The following is a 12,457-nucleotide window of genomic DNA, read 5'->3' on the forward strand; positions in this document are numbered from 1 at the left end:
TTCTGTTATCTCATCAATATATCCAAGATGTGAACTGATGATGGGCAACTCTTAAATGGACTAGTTGTCCAATCTGCTGCTGAAAACCTATAGGTTGGATATAGTCAATATTAACTGGTTATTCAAATGGTAACATCACCATATCTAACTTTTTTTTTCCTTTGAACATAGGTAAGGATAGTAGGCTGCTTAAGCATACAATGTAATCTATTTGTTTGGGGCCAAAACCTGGTGTCTGCTTCTGTTGGGTCATTTTTCAGTAGAACCAGCATAGTTCCACTATGCAAGGAGGTACAGAATAAATCAGGAATGCCACACTGGGGGCAGGTTAGGGATGGAGGATCTGCTACTGTACAGATCTTCTGGTCCTTATTTCTCACAGAGAGGGAGCACTAGAACAGCGGAAGTGAATGGAGTATTCCCTTCCCCTCTGTGATCCCCTGCACCCAACCAACCTTCACAGACTGAGAACTAGGGAAAGCATTTCCCTGATGAGCAAACATGACATTCTTCTTCTATGCGAACAGATTGCCTAATAGGAGTTGTTGGATGCTTGAAATGTCATGTTTACTGCTATTTGAAAATGTGTGTGGGGCAACACATAAAGAAGGAGAAATATTTCTTTCCTCCCTCTCCAGGCAGCTATATCAGTATCATAGATCATTCCATAAAAATAATAAATGAAGAAATGAACATGGGTAAAAAAAATAATATAAGCAGCCATGGGTTATTATATGGGGGTGTGGGGTCCTGCTGGTCTCTTTTTGGATTTTATGCAACTAAAATATCTTATAAAATTCATTGGAAAAGGAGATGTTCATTACTGACCCATCATAACACATTAGCATACAGTAAATGAATATTGAAATAGGTAAGTGTACGTGCTATTGAGAGGCTGTAGTAACATCAAACAGCATCTTTAAATATTTAATTGGGTTGGTGGTAGTGACCAGTATTAGCATACATATATTAGAGATCTTGTGAGTGGTACAAAATTTACACTCATTTTCCTCATTATTTAACTAAAGGTTGATTTCGGATAACACTGCAACATGCGTGTTTCCTTTACAAAAATAAAATAAATAATTCTCCAGTGTTTAGATCTCAAGATCTGTTCACTATTACGCCCAACAACATAGAAATAAGACTTCTTGTTTTGTATGATTTGTTTGTTTAAATTTACTTTAAACTGTTCACTAGTACCCAAAATTAAAATTAAAATAGGAAAAAATATTTACACTTCAAATGCAAAAGAAGTGTGAACAGTTTTTGTTGGTCTCTGAAAAATTAGAATACCACATTTTTCCTCACTTACGCCCACACAACTTCATTGAAGTTGCTGAAGCTATAACAAAGAGAAACAGCCCAAGGGCAGAATTTACCTTAGAAACGTTTCAGTTTTGGATAACTTGCCCTTAACTTTATAGAGGCCCATTGCAGTCCAACACATGCACTGTGTTTTACGGTGTACTCAGTGAGCAGTTATTTACACAGATGCTGTTTCCTCTCTCTCTCCTTTCCATCAGGTTTACTTTGAAGAACAAACATTTCTTTTCTCAGCTAATCTAATTTGTCCAAGATGGATGGCCTTATTTTTTTCTTTGGAAAACCAAGGCTGTTACACAGCTTCCAATTCTCCCTCCAAAGCAGAACTTGGGTGTTGGCAGCTCCTCCACAATTTCAAATCCTGCCAGACAGAAATTATAATACTTTTATTAAGAAGTTGTGTTATTCTTCTCTTGGTTAACCTTTTGCAAACCACTCTTAATTCACATGGAAAACACACAAGTCAGTTACTTTCAAGTTTATAGTACTGTGTTTTATATTTATATTGCTTTTTTATATAGCTGAAACTCCTCCATAGATAATAAAATCTTAGCTAGCTGGATTATGCAGACTAATGACAGAAAAGATAAGAATTTGCCAGCAATTCTAGTTCTCCATACACTTGGGTTCCAAGCTTCAGGCATGAGATTCAGAAGCTGACTAGTAAGTAAAAGAATTCAGACCCATCAAGACATTCACTGAGCAAGCGCCCTGGGAGCGCACATAGAATGTCACAGCCTACACCTGCCAATTCCTTTGTGACTAAAAGAAAAGATAAGAATGTTATCTCGATTTTAAAGGTGAGCTGGATGGGTGAATGAGGGATCTATTTTAAAGACCAGAGGGAAAAAGCCATACAGGTAAATAATTCTCTTCTCCAGAATAACTTGCCTGCAATTCTTGTCTTCTGAGGTTGGAAGGTATAAAAAAAATCCTCACTTCTAAATTGCATCTATACTGGCAAAAGTGGGAACCATAATTCCCTACCCATGCATTCAATGATGGAAGCTGTAAGATAAAGCTCAGGGCATGCGCCAGTCTTTTATCACTGTGATGTCTAATCCTGCTCTGATAAAATAAACATGGCAATAAAAGGACATTAAAATTTACCTACCAAAACTTTAAACAACCACAAGTTGGCAGATAGCTCTGCCCAGCTACTTACTTTCTCTGAATTCATTTAGCAGCTCCTCTTTGGTCCAGTTACAAGAGGTTATGAGGAAAAAGCCTTCCATTTTCAATACCGTGCAGAGAGATTTCACATACTGCTTCCTCTTCTCAGTTGCATTGTCAGGATTAAGGCTTATTGCATCAAAGGTTCCCTTGTCAATACAAATCTGAAATCCTGATAGCTCAGCTGATGGAGTCAGGAAGTCTTTTACCTAAATCAAAAGTTTACAACTATGTAAATAATAATCTTCTAGCTGGGAAGTGCTGCATCTCTAATGTAGACTGGTGCTTTCATTTGTGAAGGAAGAAAAATTGACATCTAAGTGTCATGGAACAAAATAACACTCGCAACAGACTCAGGATCAGCTGAAGCAGTTTCAGGCATTATTCCAAGCACACAACACAGCACTTAGTGGGTAAGGAGCCAGGCACCACTGTACTGAGCAGATACTGACTGGCACTCACTGAATTATTATATAGCCAGCGTGGGCGTCCTCTGGTGGGCAATGACCAACAGGGGGGTAAGCTATACTAATTCAGTTACAAGTTCTGCACAGGCTTTATGAGTACCTTACAGACAGGATCGATTCCATGAGTTCCTCGCACTAGGTCTACTTCGGAAGTGGTTACCATGCAATTGCTTTGCATAATTTTGATGCCATGTCAATTTGTTTCTCCCTTTGCATTATGTAAAAATCTTTAGTTGAGCCCAGCTACATGCCTATCTATTTGAAGTCCTTAGCTGGCCTCCATTAAAGTAGTGTTTAAGCACCTCACTATCTTTAAAGTATTTGGAAATTCCTTATTTACTATTTGCAGTACGGTAGCACTGAGGGGCCCCAGTCATGAACCTGGGTCCCTGAATGCTAGACAACATATAAACACGGAACAAAAGGGACCTGCCTCATGGAGTGATCTGAGTGTGATCTAGTCTCCCCACTTGCTGCAGGGATCACGCTCTTGTTATCCTCAATGGGAGCTACGCACAGGTGTCAAAGGGAGTAAAATCCTCATCAACCAAAAGAGATCTTCTTGTAAATACAGACTTATTAACAAGCTGCTAGGTAGAGTCACCCCGCCCCCGCCCCTGCCCCCCCCCCCCCCAAGTGATCAGAACTACAGTTAGATTTCAAAAAATGTAGTCAGTAAATTAAAATGTGTCTGAAATTAAGTGGCTCAATTAATCTCGCAGGTTCAATTGCTTTGTATTTTCCTTAACATAATCCCTCTGAACACTTACCTGCAATTTAATATTAGACAGCCCTTCTTTCTCTATTATGTTTTGAGCAAGTTGTATTGCAGAAGGAGAGTAATCAATTCCAGTAAGATTAGTGTAACCAGATTTTGCCTAAAGAAAGAAAGAGAATCTTACTCAGTCTGCTAGCAAACTATCCTTACTCAGCAGGTCTGCTCCTCGTGTATAACCAAGTCAATTCTACTCATCTTAATGACAAAAAAAGCTTTTCCTCCTTTTTATTCCTGATGCTGCTGCAGAACCAAAACAGCTATGGGAGCATGAACTGTTATTCTATTCTGTCTTGTACATCATCAACAGAATTGTTAACTAAGGGCTAAATTCCTTCCAACAAGTGGAAAACTTTGCAGAACTATAAGTAACACCCTTGCATAAAATATAAAATACATCCTCTAATCTGCATCAAAAGAAACCTAGAAAACAGGAATTTCCATGCAGATCAGAACAATGACCAGTACCAGACGCTTCAAAAGAAGGAGTAAATCCTCCATAATGGACAATTCTACAATAACATAGCTATGGGAAAGTTGTTCCTTAAATTCTGGCTGGTAGTTGATTAGTCCTGAATCATATAGAAATCCCTAATAAATCTTATCCTAGCTGGTGTAACAGCATCTGACATTCTGATTATTCACATTAATGTCTAATCCTTATTTGAATGCTACTGAGTTCTTTGTTACAGTGTCATCAGTGAGTTCCACAAGCCAATTATATGCTGTGCCACACGGACCTTGAGTTAGACTCTGAATTCAATAAACCAGTGCAGAGAGCAGAACACAGAGGTAATGTGTTAATGGCAAACCTTTTGCTAAGCAGATGGGCTAGTGTATCTTATACCTGTGGAGTTTTTCCACAGTGCGTGTGGTGTCATTCCTAGACAGAATGAGCTATAAAATGAAGTCTGGATGTCACAAGTAGGTGGATCGCTGTGCCCACCATGGAGAGGTGCAATATTTTTGCCCGATAAATGTTTTTATGACAACATGGCCATTTGGGCATCCATTGGATCCAAGATTGTACACTGACAAAATAGGAAGACCGATGTCTTGGATAGCAGGAGCGGCTACAAAAAGACATGCTTTTTGGGGCACTTTCTTCCTAAAAGCATAACCTCTGAGAGTTCAGCTTTAACCAGCTGCTTTTAATCCCAGTTCTAAATTTCAGCTAAACATCAAGAAAACTGAGAGACTGTGTTGTTCACATTTGGCATGGAGAGATCTGACAAAGAGCTGTCTGTACTGTTGAGACTTCTGCCCATGTTGTTTCCCCAGAGCTTCCAGAGCTTGTAAGTCTTCATAGCTGAGGGCTTTGGAGATGGAAGAAGTTCCCATAACACCCCTCTGAGTTTGATGTTTGAGAAAGAACATGATTCACTTCAGGGAGTTTCTGCTCATTCTACATCATCACCTACATTCTCTTGGGTCAGGACAGAAGTGTTTGGAGATTAATGATACTGAATGCTGCAGAATGCTCCAGTGGACTGTATGTGGGCTAATTACCCTCTTCTACAGATAGGAAAAGATCATGCACCAGAGCAACCAATTAAGTCTCTGTACCATGCCCTGGCCTGAAGCCTGACTGATGGCACTAGCAGTTGGTGTTAGAGATGCTGTTTGCTGGTTTCTTGATTAGTGTGCTTAGAAAAAAGAGGCAAAATAATGAGTCGTAGTTTGCAAGGTCACTAGCACTGAGCTATGGTTTCTTTAGTGTTGGCCAGATTATTGCATGTTCTTAACTGGGTGGTAGATTTACCTCATTAAAGGATATATTGGCAATCTCTGTTAGTAGGGGTCCCACATGTTCTCTGCTCTCCTACCATTCAGAAAACAGAGAGGTCAGTGTCATAAGTGGTGGCCCTGATTGCATAGCTATTAATAGTGAATATTAATAGTGAATATTAATGGCCTTTAGAAGGGGATTTCCCAATTCGCCATTATCTTTCCTGATATGGAACAGAAATTCATTGTGTTCACAAGTTACATCAGGGTCAACTTAAAGGATGGTAGAATACGCAAGTATGATCCAAAATAACTACATTCTTCTGCAGTGAAGTGTCAACAGTGAATTTAAATGATCATTAGCCTTCAAATTAACATCTCTAACGAGATAGATGGGGACAGTTTATATTTCTCAGTGCTACTGTTTCTGTTCATCTGCAGACTCAGGAAAACAAGGCAACATTGGCTCATATTCATGGAGGCTATAAACTTAAAAAAAAACGCAAGAGGCCTACATAAACTTAAATTCTGTTGTAACAGCTGAAGCCTATGCAGAATTGCTGATACAGTGATTGCCATATACTCAATCTAACTCATCTAGGACATTCTACCAAAGGATTTAATCAAAAATGTGAAAATGAACATAAAAATACTCATAACTAAACTTACTGAAAATTGCTCAACTTCATGCCCTGTTGTGCCCCTGTGAAATAACAATATCAACCTTTAAAACATACTTGATACTGGGTTTCCACCTCAAAAGTAAAATTATCACTTTTTTTTTTAATTAAAGGGATACCATCAACTTAAAAAAATCACTTCTGTCTGAAAATATTTTAACTACTATTTTCACAAGGAATGCTTAAGAATATTATAACCAAGATGAAAGGGGAGAAAGTCTCTATTTTGTGCATTTGACAGCACTTTGTGTATTAGTCAATTTCACTATTTTCCATAGACAGCATGTTATTTCTCTCTGTTGTTTGTGTGTCTTTCACACAGCAATATAGGAGAGAAAAGCATTTTAAAATGTAAGAAAATAACATTGTAAATCTACAAACGCTGGCAGGGGAATTCAGGAGCTGGTACAGAACCAGAAATTATAACTCAGTTTTTTAAATTGATTAGATTTCAGATTTATGGTATCCCTTGAAAGTGCTCAGAGAAACATAAGGCAGTACCAAAAAGTTGTAATCTAGACAGATCTAGCAAAAGAATATCTCCACTTTCATCCAGTAAAACAAAACATCCTTCCAGTTTGCTAGGGCTGGGATTTTTAAAAATCCCTAAAGGAGTTGGGTGCCCAAATACCACTGAAATTCAGTGATACTTGGGTCCCTAACTCCCTTAGGCTGCTTGGCAAATCTGCTGCAATCACACACTACCAGTCTGTCACTGCTGATGTTATCTAACCAAGTGAATTTCAATTAATGCAACTAAATCAATTAAAGTAAAAGACTTTATGCACACTAACTAATGTGCTATTAATGGGAAAACACTGGCAGTTTTAATTTAAGTTTTGTTTGGCTTTTTCATAGTTTAAGCATTAGCTAAGACTAGCAACGATTCTCTCATTTGCAGCAAATTTATATACTCTGTTCTTAGAATTGATTTTGTATCAAAAGCACTAATTTTACAAAATACCAACCAATTCAACAAGTAAAACACCATTTCCCATTCCAATGTCAAGCACAGAACTGTCCAGGGGGATATTTTGTTTTTCCATCCATCTGATTAAACGAGTCATGCTTTCTTCTCCAAACCTATTAGAAACAGAGGCTTTAGTAATCAAGATATCCAAGACAGATGAAAGGCATAGCAGCAACTGTACTTTCTCTCTCTCCCTCTCTGGCATTTGTAAAGCACCTGTCACTATAGCATCTAGGCAACAACCTACATAGATCATATTCCAAGTTTGCTTTGTTTAAGTTTTAAGTAAACCAAATGGCTTAAAAACCTGCTGTGATTCGCAGGCCCTCTTTATGTCCACATAGCAGGGAAAACAAAGATTGCACTGGAAGCGTCCCTCGACTGCCTATTTAAAATTCTTAGCCTCTGATGATAATAATAGATGTCCTTGGTGATATCAGCACTTATCCACTAATAAAACAGACTGCAATCACCAACTCATTTCAGACAACAACTTGTCGGAGGGTAACTAACAATTTTCAGTCACAACTGATTAAGGCCAAATAGGAATTGGTGACTCCAAGGTGAAAAGCTCCATATCATATCACCAATACTTGGAACTACCCAGTGACCCAATGGTTTTTTTTTTATTTTGCTTTTACTCCATATATTTTCAAAAAAATAAAAATATGCATATGCCCCACTGATAGTTATTCGCTTTATTTACCAAATTTCCCCAGCATCTCCATTCTCCTGAAAAGTTTGTAATTCTCTTTCATATGCAGCATCCCAACTAGAAAGGAAGAGAGGACAGAATAGGAAATTAACACAGGAATGACCTACACAAATCATCAGGAAGAAACAGCACAGATGGAGATCATATTCACATATCAGACACGCCATGTCCAACCCATAAGCCACTGAACTTACCAAATTAGACACATGCATCAAAACAAAAGGCCAGATCCCCAGCTCTGGTTGAGGAGTGTATAGCATAATCCAGGAGAGGTCCAGGGGGTGGCAACAGTGTGTTTTTGCATTTCCCTGATCCTGGGGCTGTTCTGCACACTGAGTTAAATTCTCCAGAGTAGGCCAGACTATTATAACCTACACTCGCTGCCAATAACCCCAATGGATTGTTATAAGTGCTAGAATTGCTGGGATGCAAGGGAGCCCAGCCACCTCTTTTTATCCTGTACCACACTCTCTATACCAGCAACCAAGATTTAAGAAGTGGCATAGGAATGGTTATGGTGGCTATACACCAAGGGTAACCCAGGGGCCATGCTCCAGTGGTTGGATGTCATTGTATGGAACAGTCACGTAAAGCTGCCAAAATCTCCATCTTGCAAGGACAGCACATGTTCCATAAGCATTTTAATACCAAGACAGATCAATCAGGTTATAATGGTGTTTGTCATACCCATACACTGTAATGTTCCTTTTCCGGAGCCTTGCAGCACTCGTAAAGGTGTGAAGCTCTTTCCTAACTTTGAAAACATCAAGTAAAAATTAAAAAAAAAATCCCTGCCAATCTGACCCTTACAAAACCTGAGACACAAATGAGTGGCATACTCAAGTGACTTTATGATCCAGGTTAGAACTCGTGACGTTCTCAGTATTGCTCAGTCACAGGATTATCTGTACATTACCCAAACTGATGTGGAACACGTTGTCCACAGTACCGACAACACTGAATGATCAGAGAGTGAAAACCGGAATCGCTTCTGGGGTCAATTACTCTGTGTTGTGTAGACAAGCCCAAAGGGTCCGGTTGGGAGGTCTAATTCCCAGCTCAGGTAGGCTAGGCCTGCATATGCTAGCTCTGCTGAAGCTAGCCTGCTAAAAATGGCAGCATGATCAAAGGCATAGGCAGTAGCTGGCTAAGGCCCAAGTGCAATCCTGCCTGACCCCCAGGGCACACACCCCAGCCATCACCCGCACTGCCGCAGCCACAATGTCGTATAATGCTCCCGAGTCTAGTGCAGCTCGCCAGCCTGTCCTCCCGGCCGCAGTGTAAACATGACATGACATCCCATCCCATCATCCCATCCCCAGTGCTCAGCAGCAAGAGAGTCACGCCCCCAATGAATACCAACAGACGCTGGGCAGCCCCTTGGAACAACCCGGCCCTGAGCCTTGGGCCGGGCCGGGCCGGGCCGGGCCGGGCCGGGCCGGGCCGGGCCGGGCCGGGCCCCGCCTCGCCTCGCCTCGCCCCGCCCCGCCTGCTGTCTCACGGCCTCCCCCTGCGGCTGGAAATGTCCCTTCGGCGCCGCGCCGCGCCGCGCCCCGCCCGGGACTCTGCCAAGGGCGGAGGAGGGGCCTGCTACGAGCCCGCCCCGGCCCGGCCCGGCCCCGGACTCACTGCTCTTTGGTCCCCAGGGCCGAGGGGACGAACTCGGGCTCCAGCCCTGAGCGGTCACGTGGCCCTGCCCCGGCGACACTCATCCCTTGCAAGTCCAGGCGGCAGAGAAGCCGGAAGGGCCCGTGCACCATAGAGAGCAGTTGGGAGGGATAGAGCACACCTGCGGCCAGCCCCTCTAGGCTGCTGGAGGACTTTTCCGCTGCCCTGTGGCGGCCGGGGTGGAGAGTGAGACCGAGGAGGGGGAGCTGTGGTTGTGGAAGGTGTGCACGAGGAGCCCGGCCGAGGAGCGGGCCTGGCTCTTGCTAGGGCCGGGGCCCGGCCGCCACTCACTCATCTCTTCTCAGTGCCCTTCAATCTGCAGGCCGGCCTGGGTGCTGTGCGCTCTTGGGGGGTGCAGGGTCCCACCTGGGGTCACTTCAGCAAAGGGTCGCTGAGCTACACGGGGGGGCGGGGGGGAGGCAGCATTTTACAAAGGCAGCAGGCTCCGTTTTTGCACACACCAGTGGCTCTCACTGGCTCACATCTGATCCCAGTCGCTCGACCTTTATCTCAGCTAGTACATGGCACCCACCACGCACGGCCCCTTTGACTGGGGAGCATCAGGGAAAAGGGTATTGCAGGAAGAGTTTGGCTCTCGAGAACAGAACGTGCCAAACACTCCGCGCCAAAGAGATGGAAACGCAGATGTGCCGTGCCCGCAAGACCAGGGGAGAAGGGGCTCAGGCTATTTTCTGAGAGTGAATAAATTGCACGCACTGCCCCTCTCTGTAACACTACTCCTGTACTCTCTGTAACGCACTACCCCTCTCTGTAACAGGCTGACTGGAACCATTCTGTAGAAGCAGTTGTGTATTGAGGATGAAGGCAACTACAACAGGCTCTATTGTATGCAGATCACATTTCTGGAAGTTGTCAATGTGACCCTTGGATACATTTTGGACAGCCCCCATGTCTGTCCATGGGGAAATAAAGTCAGAGTCAAGAAAGCTGTCATATTTTGTTGCCATACAGAACATTTTAACAATAATGCAAGCTTCTTTAGAGACTACATGGGCCTGATCTGGCAAAGTGTTGAACCTATTTTGAGATTTTTAGCATCTTACAGGATTGGACCCTATGTTGTTCTCATAAGAAACCACACCAGTCCCATGGAACATGCTTCTTTTTTCCAGACCTAAGTTTTCAGGCCATTAAAGAGCTTTAAAGTATTTGCATTTTAAGCCTCATAAAGTCAGTAGGCCTGGCAGTAATGCTATACCACTAATATTTTGGCAGATTAGAGGACTAAATTTAGAGATCCAATCCTGCAACCCTGAACTGCACAAACAGGATCAGGTCATAGCTATTTTAATACTGTACTTCAGTAGACCAAATTCATCCTCAGCGTGACTCCAATTTTGTTCATCTGTCTCTGGAAACTCTGATTTTGTTTTGTTTTAGAAACACCATTCTCCTATTTTTCCATCATATACAAATGCAAGCATGTCATTTAAACAGATTAACCAGTGAATAGCTTTGCTTTCAATGGATAACGTGGCTCCAAATGACCAGATTTTGAACCCTGAACCATCTGACTAATATGAACCATCTAAAACCAGCACAGTCAGAAAGATTTCTGCTATTTCTTTTGAATCACTAATGTGTGAAGAGAGAGGAAATATAAACATATTTCTCAGGCTCAGCAATGAATACAGTGCATAGCCTACAGTGAATGGGGTTTGGAACTTAATAAAAATATAATTGCTGTTTTACGGCAAATGAAAATGTAAGTGCTTTACATTAGAAAAGAAATAGAAACTAATCTATCTGTATGTTTCTAATGTGACCATCTAGGAGTCCATAATAAAAATAATAATTTTCTATATTATTTTTATTCTGCATCTATTATATGTTCCTTAGAAAAATGACCTGGAGATAACATTGTGTTGGGCTTATCATGCTCAACCTTATCAGTTTTTAAAAGGAACTTTTTATCACATTTTAAATAATATTTTTCTCACTGTTGTTTATCTGTTCCAGGCTTTCAAGGGGTTATAATAATCTGTTTCCTTGCTCTATGTTTTTTCTTTCATTGCTTATTCACACATTGGTTCAATTTTGAAAGCCTGCTCCTAAGATCTCCTGGTACTGAGTATTTGAAATCTATTTTTATTTACTGAATAAAAAGGTATTGATTCTTGTATTAAAAATAATAATTTTATAAAGATCAAGCATACACATAAATACTACAAATACTTGTATTCCCTAAAGGAAGACAGATACACAATGAATTGTATGACAAGACTTGCTCCTTTTCCAAAGAACAAGCAATTTGGAATATGAAAATGGGTGCAACTAGATTGACACAGCATCAAAATGGTATACCCTGATCCTGCCAGATGATCTGTGCAGGCGGACCTCTCTGACCACACAGAACCAGCCACTGATGCCAGTGGCACTCTGAACATCATAGGGGTTCACCCACATGGAATGATTTGCAAGATGAAGGCCAAAGCCTTTTTGTTTTCTGACATAAGGGATTACATGGTTTTTGGAATCAGATTCTAGAGCTCCATTAAATGTAAAAACATACAGCAAGGTCGAGAAATCAAGCAGAAAAATGTCAGAAGAGTGAAAAGTTATGCCTTCAACAACCTTCATGCCACCATTTTGCACAGCTCTCAAACACTTTTAACAATATCCAGCTTCATTCTGTAAACACTATCGAGGGTGCTGTTTACTACCTTGTGTAATTTAATCGGGGGCAAGAAGCTCATTGGTTTCTGTGGATGGTCGTATGAATGACATTTGGTATTTTGCAGGATTGGGCCTATAAATGTTACTATATTAGGCCTTGATTCTGCATGATTGTAGCCCAAATATATATATTTGTATAGCAAAAACAAGAATGAGACTGGAGGAACCCTATATGTCATTCAGCCTCAGCCTGGCACAACTCTCTCTGAATCTGGCCTCTTCATTTTGTTGTTGTAGTTCTAACTTGGGCCCCCTAGT

General features: G+C 41.4%; 1 protein-coding gene and 1 long non-coding RNA gene across 3 annotated transcripts; one reads left to right on the plus strand and one right to left on the minus strand.

Annotated features, from left to right (window-relative positions):
• Window positions 1-911: 911 nt before the first annotated feature.
• Window positions 912-9,819, minus strand: EEF1AKMT2 (EEF1A lysine methyltransferase 2). Of its 2 annotated transcripts, none has more exons than XM_067533428.1 (6): window positions 9,464-9,819; window positions 7,826-7,891; window positions 7,118-7,232; window positions 3,737-3,844; window positions 2,492-2,708; window positions 912-1,687 (listed from the first exon to the last, which is right to left on the minus strand). In XM_067533428.1, the coding sequence occupies exons 1-6, from the start codon at window positions 9,592-9,594 to the stop codon at window positions 1,590-1,592; spliced, it is 735 nt and encodes a 244-aa protein (XP_067389529.1). In that variant the 5' UTR covers window positions 9,595-9,819; the 3' UTR covers window positions 912-1,589. The 2 variants fall into 2 exon arrangements, with proteins under 2 accessions (XP_067389529.1, XP_067389530.1); XM_067533429.1 differs by lacking the exon at window positions 9,464-9,819 and adding an exon at window positions 8,029-8,205.
• LOC137143579 (uncharacterized) lies at window positions 9,573-10,603 on the plus strand. Its single transcript, XR_010917205.1, has 2 exons — window positions 9,573-9,723; window positions 10,281-10,603. It is a non-coding gene; the product is annotated as an uncharacterized lncRNA (long non-coding RNA).
• Window positions 10,604-12,457: the final 1,854 nt, after the last annotated feature.

Source organism: Emydura macquarii, unplaced genomic scaffold (assembly GCF_026122565.2).
Source record: "Emydura macquarii macquarii isolate MOO-44397 ecotype Brisbane River unplaced genomic scaffold, CSIRO-AGI_Emac_v2 contig_3343, whole genome shotgun sequence".
NCBI lineage: Eukaryota > Metazoa > Chordata > Testudines > Chelidae > Emydura > Emydura macquarii.

Excerpts from the sequence above, each read along its gene's own strand:
- EEF1AKMT2 (XM_067533428.1), bottom strand. The coding sequence starts at position 9,594 with ATGGTGCACGGGCCCTTCCGGCTTCTCTGCCGCCTGGACTTGCAAGGG. Across the intron at positions 3,845-7,117 it reads GTGTTTTACTTGTTGAATTG|GCAAAATCTGGTTACACTAA; the intron begins GTTGGTATTTTG and ends TTCTTTCTTTAG. Across the intron at positions 1,688-2,491 it reads GCTAAATGAATTCAGAGAAA|GATTTGAAATTGTGGAGGAG; the intron begins GTAAGTAGCTGG and ends TCTGTCTGGCAG.